The 18,906-nt window shown below is 41.4% G+C and overlaps 1 protein-coding gene across 1 annotated transcript in view; it reads right to left on the minus strand.

Annotated features, from left to right (window-relative positions):
- Window positions 1-3,306: 3,306 nt before the first annotated feature.
- The window catches only part of LOC147996177 (uncharacterized), a 41,696-nt gene continuing 26,096 nt past the window's right edge, over window positions 3,307-18,906 (minus strand). Inside the window, exons 2-3 of the mRNA XM_087636640.1 lie at window positions 11,064-11,197; window positions 3,307-5,675 (exon numbers count right to left, since the gene is read on the minus strand). Coding sequence (XP_087492766.1) covers window positions 3,941-5,675; window positions 11,064-11,197 — 1,869 coding nt within the window. The 3' untranslated portion in view covers window positions 3,307-3,940. The remainder of the gene's footprint in view (window positions 5,676-11,063; window positions 11,198-18,906) is intronic.

Here is an 18,906-nt window from a genome sequence, read left to right on the forward strand (position 1 = left end):
CAGCCCAAGAATTTCAACTTTAATATGCAAATTATTTCTTTAAATTTCATGCTGAAGTCCAAAGATTTTTATTGACAAAATTTGTCTCGTGGTTATCTCTCGTTTTAATTAAAAATGTATCTGTCATAAAATACATTCTGATCACAATTTTGCCTCCCTCATCTCTCCCCCAAATCTCCTCCCATCAACTACATCCCTTTTGCTTTCTCTGTAGAAGTTCAACAAGGCAAAAAAAAATCTAGATAAATAAAGCACAAGAAACACACACACACACACACACACACACACACACACATATCATAAAATCAGAAAATTCCAATTTGAAACCAAGTTTTTTTAATCTAAAAAATAATGTTATAGGGAAAATGATAAAAACACAGTCCTTCCCTGTAAAACATTTGGAATATAAATTCTCAAAAATAACTTATTTTCTGATTTTCCTTTTAGCGGTAAATATATTAAATTATATTTAATGTAGTAATTAAGGCTGTGAAAACAAAACCATAAAAAATTATTGTATATTTGTTTCTTGTTTCTTCTTCTTCTTCTTCTTCTTCTTCTTCTTCTTCTTCTTCTTCTTCTTCTTCTTCTTCTTCTTCTTCTTCTTCTTCTTCTTCTTCTTCTTCCTCTTCTTCTTCTTCTTCTTCTTCTTCTTCTTCTTCTTCTTCTTCTTCTTCTTCTTCTTCTTCTTCTTCTTCTTCTTCTTCTTCTTCTTCTACTTCTTCTTCTAGACAATGACTAATAGCTAGAATATCTCAAGTTAACCACAAACTCACTGTGTAGCCAAGGAAGACCTTAAACTCCTGATCTATTTGTCTGCAAGCCTTACTCCCTCTGTCTTAAATGTTAGGATTACAGGAAGTCCCTGCTACATTCATTAAAACTTCTTGTGTAAGCAAATCTTATTTATTATAACAGACCATATGGCAGAGGAATTAGGAGCTTAGACTCTGGAAACACCTAATGAGGTTCAAATCCAAGTTGTACTACTTGCTGTCTGCACAAGGTTTAGTCACATCAGGTGGACTTTCTCTGCCTCCATTTCTCCATTGTATGGAGAAATTGGGAAAGAGTTGACTTTAGTTTGGGGATTAATTTTTTTTATGCTGAAAATCAAGCCTAAGACCTAGGACCTTGTACAAGGAAGGCAAGTGCTCTAACATTGAGCTACATCCCCAACCCTTCTTATTAAACAACATGATTGACATTGATAATGATTCACAGTTCACAAATTAGTCATATGAGTTATTATATCTAAGGCTTGCATGTGTAGATTACTATTACCATTGCTGTTTTACAATCAAAATGCATTATCAAAAAACGTTTTTTCTCTTTTGTTCACTTTGATTTTTGTCTCTAATTGAAGGTATTTTTAATGATATTTTAACCCAAGCATATGCTAAGCAGATATAAGAATAGGCTAGGATAACATCTGTTTACTCACATTAACACAAAAGTAAGATGAGAAAGCCAGCTTGGGGATCCCAGAAACAGTGATTCCTAAGGCAAACTAAACACACTGCATAGTTCTCATCCATAGAACCATAAAGGGGGGAGACTGATCATAATACTCTTTCAAGGACAATTGACAGAATTTGTCACCTATAGGACAGTGGGTGTGTTCTCTCCAATGGGAATATAGTAATTATATACTTTGAAACTGATTTTTAACTAGTACTAGTGATATGAATTTTGTCACATGGCATATGAGGGTGGCATGTTGGGTCCAAAAATATTGAGAGAAACTCTGTAAATAACATGGTATCAAAGTACATGTGGTAATTATGCAAAGAAGAAATGAAAAATAAGTAAGTAAAAGTATAACAATATAAAATGTCTTTTAAAAATATATCACATTCTAAAAGAAAAGCCCAGTAAAGAAGCTCACCATAGCAAAGGTTATCAGATTCCTGTAGTCGACACTATAATAGAAATTCCATTTCATTAGTCATTTATATGCTTTTTGTTTTACTACTATGTGTGTCTTGTATTAGTAACTACTATTTAAAAATCATAGGTCTGTTTTCATAATAATAAGATAATACAACAAAAATATGTAAATATTTAAGACAAAGACAAGGGGCTGGGTAGAGGTGGGTTTATACTCTATCCCTAAATAGGCTTTGTAATAGTTACTGTTGGTTTTGACCTGATTGGATATGAAGTCATTCAACATAAAGATGAACTGCTGGTCACACCTATGATGGATTTTCTTGATCAGGTTATTGGTAGTCCGAAAATCTATCCTGAATATTGGTGACACATTCAGGTGATAGACATATAAAGAGAAGTCAGAGAGAAGCTGGTTTTACTTTTCACATCATTGTCCTGGTTCCAGGTCACAATGCGGCTGCCTGTACTTCTCCATGTCTTCACTGATATCTGTGCCCAGCTTGGGGGCTTCCCTATATGAATCGAAGACAAGTGTCTCTCCAGGAGGCCCTCAGGGTCTGCCTGAGAATACTAAGACATCCAGAACCATGGATTGAGCAGATACTAGGTTCTCAACCTCTCCAAAGTAAAGACAATCCTCCTCAGACTACCATATGGTATCATGAAAAGTAATTTAATGAAGTACTCTTTATATGTCTTCATTCTTTTGTTCTGTTCCTCTTATGAATCCTGTTTAATACAGACACAGACCTTGAAATCTAATGACTCTCTTTTCTCACAATACTAAATTCTTTTGCTCAGTCAAAGCTAAATGGCTACAAAGATCCTCAGACTCTGAGAAGGCCCATGAAGAGGTATGTGTCTGGACAGTGGTCCAGCAAAACATAGACAACTGCTAAGATCAGTGAGATAATTCTGCAGTAGGTAGTTTCCAGTTTGGAACATAGAAAGCTGTGTTTCCATAGATAAGAAAGACTGACCACTTGAATAATAAGTCAACTGAAAAGATGTACAGACAACAGTTTTCTTCTGAGAATAGGATCAAAACTATTGACTGCCAAGAGACTGGCCATGTCATATCAACCACAATATAGATAACTAAGATGGCCAGCAGAGATGGTAAACTCTGACCCCTAGCCCTGTTCTTCAAAGTCCTTTTAATTTATATAAAATAGGACATATAGTAAGGGCAACACATCACATAGGATTGTCTTTGAGACTCTATGATAGACAGCTCCACAGAATACAGTACACAAAGGAAAGTCACTGGGCAAGCACTGGAGTTGGTCACACTGGAGGCAAGAGCTTTTATGGTATTTTCCACTTAAAAAGAATGGGAAAACACTCTTAGGATGGGATAGTTTTGTCCCACGCTACGTCTCGCCAGCAAGAATGACGCAGGACACAAAGGATCCTTCAGCAGAAATAGCTTTAATGCATCTTGAGAGCGAGAGCACAAGCTTACAATACGGAGACCCCGAGTGAGGGAAAGACCATCCCTTATATAGGAAACTATCCTCGCCTCGGACGTGTCACTCTCTGGCTGGTCGCTGCCAGATGTGCCAGATGACGTACCACAGCATACGTGTCCCCCTGAGTGAGGAATTTACCAGGCGCTTGCGTATTGCCCTTTTATTAGGTGCATCCTGCCAGATATCGGCGCCATCTTACAATGGAGAATGTGAGGACGGCCCTCCACATCTCCCCCTTATCTGTTTTTAAGCAAATAGGACACCCATAAATAGGAGGGTGAAGGCAGAGGTCATATCCTCGCACAAAGTTGGCGAACCTGTACAAGAGAGATACCCTTAAGCTGTTGTTGAGACCCAGGGCACTCCCGACCCGTCACACTGCCATTTTTTTGAGGGAGGGAAAACTGGGGCAGATACCCTCATGTAATATGACATGCCTTCCAGGGAGCGTGTTTGGTAGAGCTTCCCTGTGCGATGCTAAGCTCGTCATCCCTCATGGGCTGCTCAAGCCGTATACTCTAATCCTGTGCAATGAACCGAGGTTCTAGGAGTGCAAGAGCTGTCCAGCCGGCGACCTATTGCTTAAGCATGGTTAACCAAATATCGGCTGACGCTCCTTGTTCAAGGGCTATAAGCGCCTGGGCGATCACAATTTTGTCCCTCTTTGTTTGAAATCTTAATTTGCAAAGCAACCAGAGGAGTAACACTAATCCGCAGCAGAGGACTGCTCCAAAAAGTCCCACCCCCACCCATTCCTTAAAATAAGAGACTGCTGAGGTGATCCAGGATGACAATCCTTCTGTCAAAGACATATCCAGTCGGGTAGAGTTTACTTGAATGATGGCCGCTCTCAATTCCCTGAGCGTCTGTTCAAAATCCGAGGTCCAATTCTGTAACAAATGCTGTGAAAGGGTTTTAGACAAATTGGTAGCTTTGGTAAATTGTTCATGCTGTATAGACGTGACACAAAGGCCGGGGAGCTTTAGTTCACAGCCAAGCTGGGCCAGTTGCCATAGGATGTCTAGTTGCTCTTGGACCAGATCTATACGTTGGTAAACAAGCATGAGGCCTCCTTGTATCTGAGTATTAGCCAAGGCCTGTCTGTCCAGAGCCACTGAGACGGTAGCCGATAAATCATTGATAGTTTGGGTTGTCTGTACTGTGTTTGACAAGGCCAATGCCGAAGCAGTAACTGAGGCAGCAACTGCCGTTGTAGCAATAATGCCAACAATGATCGCAGAAATGCCAAAATCTCTCTTTCCTCTAAATAAGGTCAGGGTCCCCGGAGTCTCAACAGGGACCGGGATAAAGCGAGGCATATGGGTAACTACCGCTATGGGATATTGGCTAGCATCCCAACACAGGGCATAAAAACATGAACCGTCTGTACAATTCAGTTTAGAAACTTTAGTGGCATTACTTATAATCCACACAAATGGTGGCCAGACACAAACTGGAGCAGGGTTAAACCCCGTGCTCCAGTAAGGTTTATATTTTATACGAGTAGCTGTCCAGACAGAGGCTGAAGGGTGGATACTCCCCGTCCAGGAAAATGATAACTGTCCCTTTTCGCCCTTTCCTCCAAGTAGCATCACCATGGGTGTAAGATCAGTGCAGCTACCATTAACGCCACAAAGCATCCATTGATCAAAGGGATTATTATTGGACCATCTAGGATCAATGGTGGTGAAGTTCACTCCGCCTCCCAAATCAGGGGAGAAGGAGAAAAAATTCTGGACTGCCCAGGCAGACTCCCGGGACTGGCAACCAGTCCACGGCAAAGTAAGTTTTTCATCCTGGGTCCCTCTACAAAAGGGTGCTAACTTTGGTTGACGGAGAGGGCAGGTGGAGGAGTTAATGTAAGGCCACCAACCATAGAGAACTGTGGCGTTAGCCACAATGTCTTCCTCACCAGTTCCCCATGTGGCCTCCCTTAACCAAGCAGAAGATTGATTACTCAACATAATGCAAGGAAGATCAGAAGATATTTTGTTGAATATGCCAAAACAAAGGCTGCCCTTAAGGGGAATAATCCTATTTTCTTTTACTTGCTCTATTTGGGAATCTAGTGGTAAATAGGCTAGTCCCAATTCTTTGTTGGTAGTAAAGAAACGTGGAAACACTTGGGCATTATACATCACCGGCATCGGGAGGGGGAAGGTTGACATAATTCCCCCCCGTAGTTCGCTCTGCACTTTTATTGGCACTCCCTGGATCAGCATGAGGATCACCAGAGTTGTCATCTTCTTGGTCCTCTGTCTTGATATTCCGAGTAAGTCGTCCCGGAACCCAAACTGGATTTTCATTATCCTGTGGAAAAACACAAACAGCTCCCCTGGATCTTATCAAAACAGGATCCGGGCCCTTCCATTCGTTTGTCAATACATCCTTCCATTTAACTAATTCTTTTGTCCTTTTGGGCTCTGAGCAATGTCGCTCAACCGCTGTTTGCCCAGCTTCATCAAGATTTAAAAAATTTAAGGTAAAAAGGGCCAAAGCAGTGGCCACTCGGGGTGTTGGGGGGAGTTCTATCATAATTCCCCCTCTTTGTTTTATTAAATATGATTTGAGCGTCCGATGAGCGCGCTCTATGATTCCCTGTCCTTGAGGGTTGTAGGGCAGGCCCGTCAGATGGGTAACTTGCATCTGAGCACAAAACTGACGGAATTTTTGAGATGTATAGGCAGGGCCATTGTCAGTTTTTACACATCTTGGCTTTCCCCAAGCACTCCATGCTTCAAGGCAGTGCTGAATGACATGTGTTGTTTTTTCTCCTGTAAGTGGGGTGGCATGTAGAATGCCAGAACATGTATCTATAGATACATGCACATACTGTAATTTTCCAAAAGTAGAATTATGAGTAACATCCATTTGCCAGATTTGCAATGGCTGTATTCCTCTCGGGTTGACCCCGATGTGAGGAACCGGGAGGAACTGGCAGCACTGTTGGCACTGGGTGACTATATCACGTGCCTCTTTTCTAGTTATAGAGAAGCGGCGGCGTAAAGTTTCCGAGGTAACATGGAAATTGCCAGGAAAAGTTTTAGCGGCCTCTAGAGGAGAGGCCAGGGCCACAGCTATCATTTTTGTGGCTTTGTCAGCCAAATCATTCCCTGAACTCATTGGACCAGGGTGTCCAGAATGGGCCCGTATATGAGTAATATATACAGGGAATCTCCTATTTATTAAAATAATTTGGATTTTTTGGAAAATCTCTGCTACCTTGCTAGTTGTCTTAATTACGCCGGCGGTTTCAAGGATATTAACAGCATTGACCTTGACCACATAGGAGGAATCTGAAACAATATTTAGAGGCATCTGGAATTTTTCAAGCACCTCCATAACCACTAGGCATTCTACCACTTGGGGTGAGGTTTCAAAATATTGTCGTGAGAACACTTGGGAATTTACCACATATGCTCCCACCCCTGTTTTTGACCCATCCGTATACACTGTTATCCCTTCTTTTAACGGTCTGTGGGATGTGACGCGAGGGAAAACAACAGGTTGTGATCTAGCAAAACATAATAGGGGGTGTTTAGGATAATGATTATCTATCTGTCCAGCAAAGGAAGTAACTAACACTGCCCAAGCATTTGAGGTAGCAGCTAATGTTTGAACCTGAATGGCTGTATATGGTACTATCAAAGTTTTGGGTTCTTTCCCAAAATGAGTAATAGCTGCCTTCAACCCGCGGAGTGCAAGCTGAGCGACCGCATCGGGATACCAGTCAATAATCTTAGCAGGAGATGCATTGGGATGGATCCATAATAAAGGCCCATTCTGCCACAAGACAGCTGTTGGTAATTGCATAGTTTTGAAAACGCACAAATCAAAAGGTTTGGTTTCATCAATGCGCTGCAATTGAGCATCCTGTAAGGCCTTTTCTACAACTTGTAAGGCCCGGTTTGCGGCTGGGGTCAATGCTCTTGGAGAGGAGATATGAGAGTCCCCTTCCAAAATATCAAATAAGGGCTTCAACTCAGCAGAGGAAATCTTTAAAAATGGTCTCAGCCAATTTATATCTCCCAATAACTTTTGGAAATCATTTAAGGTATGCAAATGATCTCTGCGAATCTCTAATTTCTGGGGAACTATTTTTTCAGGATAAATGACCGATCCCAGAAATGAGCCAATTTTTCTGCAATTTGAACCTTTTCTACAGCGACTTGTAGTCCCCATCGTCCCAATGTTTTGATTAAGATGGGATATGAGGTCTGTAAGGTTGTTAAATCTTTATCACATATTAAAATGTCATCCATGTAATGAGCCAGAAGCAAAGATGGAAATTGCTTCCTTATAGGTTCAAGGGCTCGTTGCACATATAGCTGACAAATAGTGGGGCTATTGGCCATGCCTTGAGGTAGGACCTTCCACTGAAATCTCTTATCAGGTTCAAGATGATTAGTAGCTGGTATAGTAAATGCAAACCTCTGTCTGTCCTGTGGACACAAGGGGATGGAAAAGAAACAATCCTTAATGTCTATAATTATTATCTTCCATTGCTTAGGTAAGGCAGAGAGTAAGGGTAGGCCTCGTTGGATCGAGCCAAATAAACACATCTGTGCATTAATGGCTCTCAAATCATGGAGAAGTCTCCATTTTCCTGATTTTTTCTTTATCACAAAAATAGGAGTATTTCATGGTGAAATGGACAGTTCTAAATGACCAAGCTGCAATTGTTCATTAACCAATTTAGTGGCAGCTTCTAATTTTTCAGAGGATAGATGCCATTGAGGAACCCATATAGCTTCCTCTGTAAGCCAGGGTATGGGCATAGAACCCTCAATGGCACCTAGGAAAAACCCAGGCCTTGTTTATGGGGGTTTGCGACTGGTTCAATGGGCGTGAGACAGCCCTGTTCTAATCGCCCTAGGCCTTTCCCTTCCTTATAGCCCATCCTTGACATCATATGGGCCACTTGTGGGGGGTATTCATTAGATAAGGTTAGTCCCATGGTCTGCATAACATCTCTCCCCCAAAGATTAACAGGTAGGGGAAGTACATAGGGAACAAATTGTCCCTGTCGGCCATCGACAGTCATCCAAGTTAGAGTGGCAGAGCTGATTTTAGGGCACGACTGGTAGCCTAAGCCTTGTAGTGAGTGAGAAGATCTTATGGTAGGCCATGATTGAGGCCACCATTTTGAGGAAATTATACTTTTATCAGCCCCAGTATCCAGAATGCCTTCAAATTTCTTTCCATTAATTTCTAAGCTCAATTTTGGGCAGTTGTTAAGATGAACCACCAAATATGCCAAATCATTACCAGTGGACCTCATGGGCCCCTTGGTATCCTGTATTGTGGTTTGGGAGCACGGAAGGAGTAATAACTGTGCTATTCTATCTCCTTCACTTATGGAAAAAACCCCATCGGGACTTGAACAAAGAATCTGAATATCAAGAGAGTGCTGAGCTTCAACAAGGCCTGGATGGACTATCAGTCCTTGTAGGGCGAGAGATCCTCTCCCAAGGACAAGGCCTATGGTTCCTGGGGGCAAAGGCCCCACCGTCTGAGCAGGAATTGGCTGAATGCCCATTTGGGGCATTAGAAAGAAGTCGGAGGCGGCACACAGGTCCAATTTTGTGTCACCTCTTGGGGAGTCTCCTCTGTCAGGGTCATGGCTTTCTGAAAGCGGTTCCCATATCTTTGAGGGCCCTGGGACCGGGGGCCCAACGATCCATTTTTTGACATCTCATTAGGCTGAGCTTCCAAGGGAGGGAGTAATTTTCCCTTAATATCCCTCACTGAGCGGCACTGGTCAGGCCTATGGTAGCCCTTGCCACATCGGGCACAGATAGTTGCAGGCCTCCTGTCTCCCTTGGTTATCCTACAGTCTCTTTTTAAATGGCCCATTTTTCCACATCGAAAACATGATCTTGTATCTGTCCCTTTAAGGGGGCGTTGCCGGGACTGGAGAATGGCGGCCGCCAAGCCTGCATTAGTAAGAGTTCTCTGCAGACTCTGAGCCAGTCCTGTAATCCTTTGTTTGTTCTGGGTGCTATAGCCACCGGACATTCCTGGGTGGCTTGCTCGTAAACGAGCTGTTCTATGAGCGGTGCTGCTTGCTCCACATCACCAAATATTCGTCCAGCAGTTTCTGTCATTCTGGCTACGAAGTCTGAGAACGGTTCCTGAGGTCCTTGGATGATACGAGTAAGTTGATTATCGGCCCCGCCTTTCCTAGTGAGTGCCTTCCAGGCCTTAATGGCCGAGCTGGAGACTTGAATATAAGCACCCCAATGGTAATTAGCTTGGTCCGCTGCGAAGCGACCCTGTCCTGTCAAGAGTTCAAACGTCCATTCTCGCTGCTCAGGCGTTAACACCGTGGCATTAGCTCTGGCCTGTGTTTGAGCCGCCTCATACCAAAGCGCTTTCCATTCCATATATTGGCCCATGTTCACAAGGGTCGCTTTTGCAATCATCTGCCAATCGGCGGGTGTCAAATAATTTAGGGCCAGCCTTTCAAGAATGGTTAGGGTGAAATTGGCTGTAACTCCGTACTTTCTGACAGACTCCGCCAGCTCTTTTATTTGGTTATATTCGACTGGGGCATGAACCCGCTCACCCTCCTGCGTTTCAAAGACTGGGAACGTCAACTGCAGCTTCCTTCTCACCCTATCGGGGACTAAAGAGAATGCGCAAGAGCGCGCCTCATACGGAGGGGGTGCGGTTGGCGACTGCCACGACAGAAGCTTTTTATTACCTTTCTTTTGTTCCTCAGGGTGATATTTCTCTTCCTCATATCTAGCTGCTTCCTCATCTAACTCGGCCTCCTCCTCTGAATCTAAGATTCCATTCTCAGAGCTATCAGAACTGTCGAGGTTCAGCGCTTCTAGCTCTTTCACAGGGTATATGCTGGCTCCCCCTCCCGGTTGCTGTGTAGAGAGGGAAGTGCCGGAATCTGAAAGCTTTAACACTCCCTTATCCGCGGACTTAATGGGAGGGCTCTTTTTCTTTCTCAGGACGTCCTTTTTCTTACGCGCGTCTAATCTCTCACTACGTTCAGTTTCTGACATACTTTCTCGAAATATTTCAAGTGTGGTCTGCCCTCCTACAACTGCTGCCTTGCACACTTCATCTGCTAAGCAATTTTTGACTAGTTTCCATATGGCTTTAGTTCCTAGACGCAGATCTTTCTCCGCCAATTTTCTGTCTAGGTCCCTTCCAAGTTTGTCCCATGAGGCAATTGTAAAGGAGCCTGAGCAGGCAAACCACGGAGCCACCCTGTCCACTTCTTTCACAAAGTTTTTAAGTGTTCTTCCTCCAATTTTAATGTCCCTCTGCTTTAGCACCGTTTCCAGAGCCGTGATCACAGACTGTGAGGATCCCATGAGGGACCAAGAACGCCCAGCGGCTTATCTACGTCCGTCTGACAAGGCGTGAGTAGAAACAGACACGCCGCTCTCTTATATACGGGAGTCTTACGCGCACTTCCCGGGCGGTGCTATCACGTCCCTGCTCCCCAACAGTAAAGGGGAGCTGCGCGAAGCTCACTTATTTAGGAGAGACTGAGACGCGCTTCCAGATGCTGTCCTTTTAGCAGCGGAAATGGTGAAAACAGTACATAATAATAAGACAGAGTAGAGTGGCTCCGAGAACAAATACCATAGCCTCAACAAATCCTTCCCAAGGCGGCGACAACCCCAGACCAAAATCCAAGAAAGGCATGCCTCTCTGAACGTATTTTTTTTTTACCTGCAGTTCTGAATCCTCCTTGTCACCAAGGGGTCTCCGGAGGTGCTGATGAGGTCTTTTTCCCGGGTTTCTGGCACCAAATGTCCCACGCTACGTCTCGCCAGCAAGAATGACGCAGGACACAAAGGATCCTTCTGCAGAAATAGCTTTAATGCATCTTGAGAGCGAGAGCACAAGCTTACAATATGGAGACCCCGAGTGAGGGAAAGACCATCCCTTATATAGGAAACTATCCTCGCCTCGGACGTGTCACTCTCTGGCTGGTCGCTGCCAGATGTGCCAGATGACGTACCACAGCATACGTGTCCCCCTGAGTGAGGAATTTACCAGGCGCTTGCGTATTGCCCTTTTATTAGGTGCATCCTGCCGGCGCCATCTTACAATGGAGAATGTGAGGACGGCCCTCCACATAGTTTAAGTAATTTTAGAAGACCTTTGACAAAGTGGCTGTCTGTCATTGTGGGTTGTTTGGCCTGGGCTTTTAATAAGGTAAGCATGTAGTAGTCTGCAGTGTGAAAGCCAAGCAAAGAGGTAATAGGGTGGAAACTCTGGATTTTATGGTTCGTAGTGTAAAAAGCACATTGCTGGGGTTAATATTCCACCAGAGCAACGTGCTCAGAAGAACAGGAGAACAAAGAAAAGTGACTTAGTGACAAATAGGATGTTTGGTTGTGTGAAACACACTATGTGTGGCAGATGGTATAACAACAAGCTTACAGAACCAAAAATGTTAACACCACTTAAGCACTAACAACTAGAAAATAAAAATAAGAGACATCTAAGGGTACTTAGCAACTGAAATGGGGAAAAAAGAGATGCACACTAAAATTAAAAACCATAATGAGAATTTTCTGAAAATGGGAATATAAATTACGAAATCAAATAAAATTTAAGATTCAAGGCATAATCTTAACTAAGCAATGAGCATGTGTAAAATCTCCCAAGTGTGAAAACTATTCTAGTGTTTAGAGAAAAAAGTTAAAAGTATGAAAATTATCTACCAAAATATATAAACATTGGAGGAGAGGCCAAGGAACCCATGAACTAAAATGAGAAATATTGAAGGATAAAAATAAAAAAGAAAGAAAGTAGAAATCAAAGATTTCAGAAAATGGAGAGATCTCCCAGGTTCATGGATAGGCAGAATTAACATAGTAAAAATGGTCCTCCTACCAAAAAGAATCTACAGATTCAATGAAATCCCCATCAAAATCACAACACAGTTTTCCAAAGACATAGAAAGAGCAATCCTCAAATTCTTCTGGAAAAAGCAAAAAAAAAATGAGAATAGGAAAAACAATTCTTAACAATAAAAGAACGTCTGGAGAATCACTATCTCTGACCTCAACTATACTATAGAGCAATAATGATAAAAGCTGCATGGTATTGGTATAGAGACAGACAGGTTGACCAATGGAATAGAATTGAAGACTCAGAAATAAAACCACACACTTATGGACATTTGATCTTTGCAAAGAAGCCAAATTATACAATAGAAAAAAGAAAGAATCTTTAATAAATGGTGCTGGTCTAACTGGCAGTCTGTATTAGAAAAATGAAGATAGATCCATATTTGTCACCTTGCACAAAGCTCAAGACCAAGTGGATCAAGAACCTCAACATAAAACCAGGTATACTGAATCTAATAGAAGCAAAAGTAGAAAAGAGCCTCATTGGCACAAGGGGGAAATTCCTAAACAGAACTCCAATGGCTCAGACTCTAAGATCAAGAATTGATAAATTGGACCTCATGATACTGGAAAGTTTCTATAAGGAGATAGTCAGTAGGACAAACCAACAACCTACAGATTGGGAAAAAATCTTCACTAACCCCACATCTGATAGAGGCCTAATACCCAAAATCTATAAAGAACTTAAGAAGTGAACCATCAAGGAACCAAACCTAATCGAACATGGGGTATAGAGCTAAACAGAATTCACAACAGAGGAATCTCAACTGGCTGGGGGTGTGGGAGGGAGGGCAGCGCAGTGGGGTGGGGAAAGTTACTCTGAGTCCTGGTTGAGATAGGTAGAATCCCTAGGAGACCCTAAAAGGGACAGCAGGTGCATTCAGTCTCCCAGGATGTCAGGGCCTCACATAGCTGCTCACTACCCCAGACCCCTATAGAGAGGTTTGAGACAGACCAGTCACATAAGGCAATGCCCCAAGCTCTTCCTCCACAGGTGAGGACATGACCAGAGGTCACAGTAGGTTCAAGACTAATCAGTCATAGAAACAGGACCATACCCCCAAATATAAAGATGAGGTCTTCCCAAGCTCTCAGTACAAAGCAATAAAAATACCTGCTGTCAGACACTGGCCCATCCAAAAAACTGTAATTAAGGGTCATGTTCAGAATTAAAGGTATGCAGGAATTATTCCATCTTCTGAGAGCTTCTGTCATAGGAGCTATAACACTGCCACTTGGGGAAGAGATCTGCTCTCCTGAAATCTCCACTAGAAGCTCTACTGCACCCATCGATGGCTAGTCAGTCTCCTGCTGGCTCAGCCTTACCTAAGCAACCCAAGTGGCATAAAGGAGAAGGACCGGGAGCTGGGGGCAGCAAAAGTTGACCCCCTCCCTGCCTTGGTTTTCTTCCCTTGTTGCAAGAGCCCAACATGACTGAGAAGCACTTAAAGAAATGTTCAAAATCCTTAGTCATCAGAGAAATGCAAATCAAAACAAGCATAAGATTGTATCTTGCACCAATTAGAATACCTATGAGCAAAACCTCAGGTCACAGCACATGTTGGGGAGATATAGAGAGAGGAACACTCCTCCATTGCTGGCGGGATTGCTAGCTGGTACAACCACTCTGGAAATCAGTCTGGAGTTTCCTCAAAACCTTAGAAATATAGATCTACCTGAAGACCCAGTTACACTTCTCTTGGGCATGTACCCAAAAGAAACCCCACCATTCACAGGGGCATACCTTCGAATATGAATATAATGTGATAGCCAGAAATTGTAAATAACTCAGATATCCCACAACCGAAGAAAAGATAGAGAAAGTGTGGTCCATTTGTACAATGGCATATTACTCATCTGTTAAGAAGAAGGACATCATGAGTTTTACAGGCAAATGGATGGAACTAGAAAGCATCATACTTAGTGAGGTAACTCAGACCAAAAGGTCATGCCTGGTATGTACTCACTAATTAGTAGATATTAGCCAAAAAAAAAGTACAGAATACTCAGGATACAATTCATAGAACTCAAGAAGGTTAAGAAGAAGTGGGCCCAAGTAAAGATGCCTCAATTCCACTTTGAAGGAAACAGAAAGTTATCATGGGTCAAGAGGATGGAATGGGAAGTAGTAACCTGGGTGGGAAAGGGGACAGGGAGAGGAAGACAGGAGCATGATCAGGTATTGACTTGAGGAACGGGACTGAAGCCCTGAGGTCCAAAAGAAAGAATGGAAACAGGCAACTTCAGAAAGTAGGAAGTGGAGATACCCTTCAGAATGTACCAGAGACCAGGGAGAAGAGAAACTCTTGGGACTCAAAGGGAGGGATCCTAGATGAAATGCCCTACAGTAGGGAGAGCGATCTGTAGAGGCTCCCTCCAGTAGAAAGACAGGCGATCAAGCAGAGGGATGGGGTTGCCATCCCACAGTCAACAACTAATGGAGAATTGTCCCCATCTGAAAAAACTGCAGGGACATAAAATGGAGAAGAGTCTGAGGGAAAAGAGGTCCAGTGAGAGGCCCAAATTGGGATACATCTCAAAAGGAGAACCCAAAACCTCATACTATTACAGATACTATGGTGTGCTTACAAACAGGGACCTAGCATGACTGCCCTTCAAAAGGCCCAACAAGCAGCTTAAAGAATCAGATGCAGATATTTACACCCAACCAAAGGAAAGAAGCTGGTGACCCCCATGGCTGTGTTTGCAAAATGCTGAAAGAAGCTGAGGAGTAGGGCAATCCTGTAGGAGGACCAGCAGTCTCAATTAACCTGGACTCCCTGGATCTCTTAGACACTAAGCCACCATTCAGGCATCATATACCAGCTGATATGAGGCATTTAACACATATACAGCAGAAGACTGTAGGGTCTTGAGTCAGTGAGAGAAGATGTGGTGGGGATGAGGGGTTGGGGTATTGGAAACATCTTCTTGGAGATGGTGGGCAGAAGGTATGGGATATGGCACAGTCAGAGTGTAGACCAGGAGGGGGATAAGGACTGTAAAAAAGGATTAAAGAATAAAAATAAAAAAGAAAAAGAAACATAAAGAGAAAATCCTACCATAGTCTTTATTGAAAGCATCTGGGAGATGAACAGTGATACCCTTTCTGGATTGATTCACTCAACCCTAACTTTAGGGCTCACTTGGTCGAATGCAAAGTACCATTTTGGCATATAGGAACAATCTTCCCAAATTCTAGAGAAAAATTATACATACTTCTCAGAAGACACACCAGCAAAGCATGGTGACCCATGACATGGCTTTACCCCAGAACTTTATAACCAGAGATAGAAGACATGAGAGGTCAATCTAAGCTTCACAATGAGTCCCACACAAGCCTGCAGTATATGAAGGCACCTGACTGAAATTAAAAAAAAAAAAAACAACAAACAAAAGTTATAAAAGACATACACATTTGAAACTGAATGGATTCAGGTTCTTACTGTTCTTTTTGTTTTTTAAGGATATCAGTCAATATGGCACAACTGTAGAAATTTCCAAATGAAAGACTGAAGCTAAATCTTAAGGTATTCTTTATCCTGAGATAAAAGTAACATGTCTGAGATTATGAAAGAGTTCAGTGTATATAAGACCTCATAATTTACTAGCTAAACTAATGGCTAAAAGGAAAATGTAGGGGGAACCTCATAAAATTTTAAAATGAAGCAAGTTAGAGACACTGGTAGGAAAAATAATGAAGAATAAAGAATATAACAAAGAACATAGACATTTGTATTTTATGAATATTGATTATGTGGTTGTACTTATGTATATTTTATATCAAATATTAAGTATGAAAAATAGGGAGAGAATAAAATGTATGACATAAATTCTAATCAGACTCTTCAATATCTGTTCTATTAAAAGCATCAATCTATCATTTGGACAAAGACAGACTGTTCAAGACATAGTGAGGAAAGTTATAGCCATATATCTTATAGGGTTACCTCATTGGTACATAGGAATAAAAAGTGAACTCAGATGGGACAAGAGTTTCATGTGTTGATTTGTAAGCTCCACATTATCATCCCTCAATTCTTGCAATGGTACCTTTGGGGTACTATTTCCGTGGAGTTATAATTATGAAAAGGAGGTGCTTTGGACATTGGCCCTTCACAGTGTAACTGATAGAATCTATATAATGTGGCCACAAGCCAAGAATTCTCTACGTTTGTCCACAAAAGTGCCAGAAGCTGCTGAATGGCATGAGCAGAGTCTCCCTCCTAATCTCAGCACTGTGGACATCTTACCTTTAAGCTTTCAGCCTCCTTAACTAGAAAATTAGTTTCTATTATTTCACTGTAGCTCAAATAAACTGACACATCAAGTATAACTTTCTGGAAGAACGTATTTAGCATCTTCCTTTTGCATATTAGCAAAAGTCATTTCTGAATTACACCTCCATATGGAAGGGACGAAGTAAAGTTTAACAGACCAAAAAGAAAAAGAACAGCCATATGAAAGGGTAGGGTAAAAATAGCCACTTGATCAATAAGCAACGTAAGAATATTATGGGAATGATCACAGAGGGCTTTAGGAGGTCAAATCTACCATTCACTTTTCTAAGTGTACGGAGAATAAATTAGTTTCACAACTGATAATGACTGTAGAAGTCAAATGGTCTTTTAAAGGAGCTATACTTTATTAGCAAGAAACGCATTATTACAAAAACCTAAAATAACTCACTAGCACAGAGTCTCTTTGGGGAACACAGACTACAGTTTCAACTTTTTGGCCTTATTATGAAGCATAGGCTAAGTTCCAGCTGATGGGCTATGGGGCAAAGTCTTGAGAGGGATCGTACACAGCAGCTTTCCCTCCCATGCCACCGTGACTCTTCACCTCCTATTAGAATGTCAGAAGCAAAGGAATGAAACAGCTTGGGCTATTGATGGAACAAATAGACGGCAATTGAGTTTGAAAGTGAAAATAGAACCCTTACAAGATTTAGTGAGCATCCAAAAAAGTCAGCTATATTTCTACAGCTTTTGAGATGTCAAAGTTACTGCAACATAGCTTTTCCATATATCAACAGAGAACTTTAAAAAATTATAAATAAAATATTTTAATAAACTGGGATTGTAAGCAGGTATAAATTAAAAAGAAATGCTTGCTATATGATGAGATGATACTAAACTTAGAAGTATTAGAAAGAATACACAGTGACCTTATTCCATGAGAAAAATCACAATTAATGAGAAAAATAGATATGTAGTGTAATACAACTCATGAATAAGCAATAATAAAATTTATATATCAATTAGATGAGAGTTTACAAATATAAAACAAAAGCTGTTAAAAGGCAATGAAGTATTGACTAGGGTAAATGTAGTGTGAACTTTGGTGCATACCAGAATGTGAAAGCTCTAATAGCAAGAATAAGATTTTTAAAAAGGAACTGCATTATTATATAGGATTAAATGGATATATCCCCTAAATAGAAATTTTACATTTTCTTCTTATAGTTTAATGTACATAACATGAGACTGAATCGGTGTTCTGATAATTAATTTTTATAATTCAACACATTAATGAATAAAATAATAACTGTGATCATATTAAGAATTTGTTAAAATTACTTCAGGGATCCAACTTGTTTTGCACAGCTCTCTGGAACCTTTTGACTTTTTGATGCTATCAAGAATGGCAACTGCTTTCTTATGATCACAATATTCTTTAGCTGTAGTCTTGGTTTAGCTTTGGAGCTCTATGAAAGTTCCCCTTTGAAGTTATCATGCCCATTGGCATTGTCTTTATTTGGGAAGGCAGCCATATTCTTCCCAAATTGAATATTGAATATCAAATGGTCAGCCACATAATCATATACATTTATGTAACATTATATGTACTAAGTAGATTGAGTTTATATATTTAGGAGTGTGTGTGTGTGTGTGTGTGTGTGTGTGTGTGTGTGTGTGTGTGTGAAAACAATTAAAGAAAAGGGGGACCTGGGTATGACTTTCAGAGAGATCTGGGGAGTGTTACATGGGAGGGGTTGGAGACAGAAAAGAAGAAAATGATTGAGCTACATTTTAACTTAATAAGATTTTTTTTAATGACAACTACTAACAAACCTCTCAGCTTTAAAATAGTGCTACAATGAATAGTTTTCTAAGTTGAAAGAAAGTTTATTTCTTTCAAAATGAGAAATAAAAGACAGCTTTAGCATGGAATTTTAGAAGGACCTAGATATATACACAGAAACAGAGCATACACATGAATGAACAATATGAAATGCTTTAGCTTAGAGAAGAATCCCAAACCATGCTACATTATAGGCTTGAAAGATCCTGTTCATACATCACTGAACTGTCACCATGTAATGGGATGCCCATACGTCCTGGCTTCTCAGGACAGTTGTGGTTTATGTCTGTCGTCCAGGTATAATTATTAATAGTACTCCCTTCCACTTTCGAAAGTGTCTCAGTTTGGACAATAAATCTTATAGTCACCGTACCATGCAGTGATGCAGTCCCATTGCTTACTAGGGAAAGATACGTGGACCTTTTCTACAGAAAGATTTGTGAGGACATCCAGGCTATCTATGGTCCTCCTCACCACTCTGTTCCCTGCTGCCTGGGAAAGGAAGATCAGTGGCATTAGGTATTAATGAACAAAGAGAATGAAACCGTGAGAAGAAGAATTTATGA

Source organism: Rattus norvegicus, chromosome 2, assembly GCF_021556685.1.
Source record: "Rattus norvegicus strain SHRSP/BbbUtx chromosome 2, alternate assembly SHRSP_T2T, whole genome shotgun sequence".
NCBI lineage: Eukaryota > Metazoa > Chordata > Mammalia > Rodentia > Muridae > Rattus > Rattus norvegicus.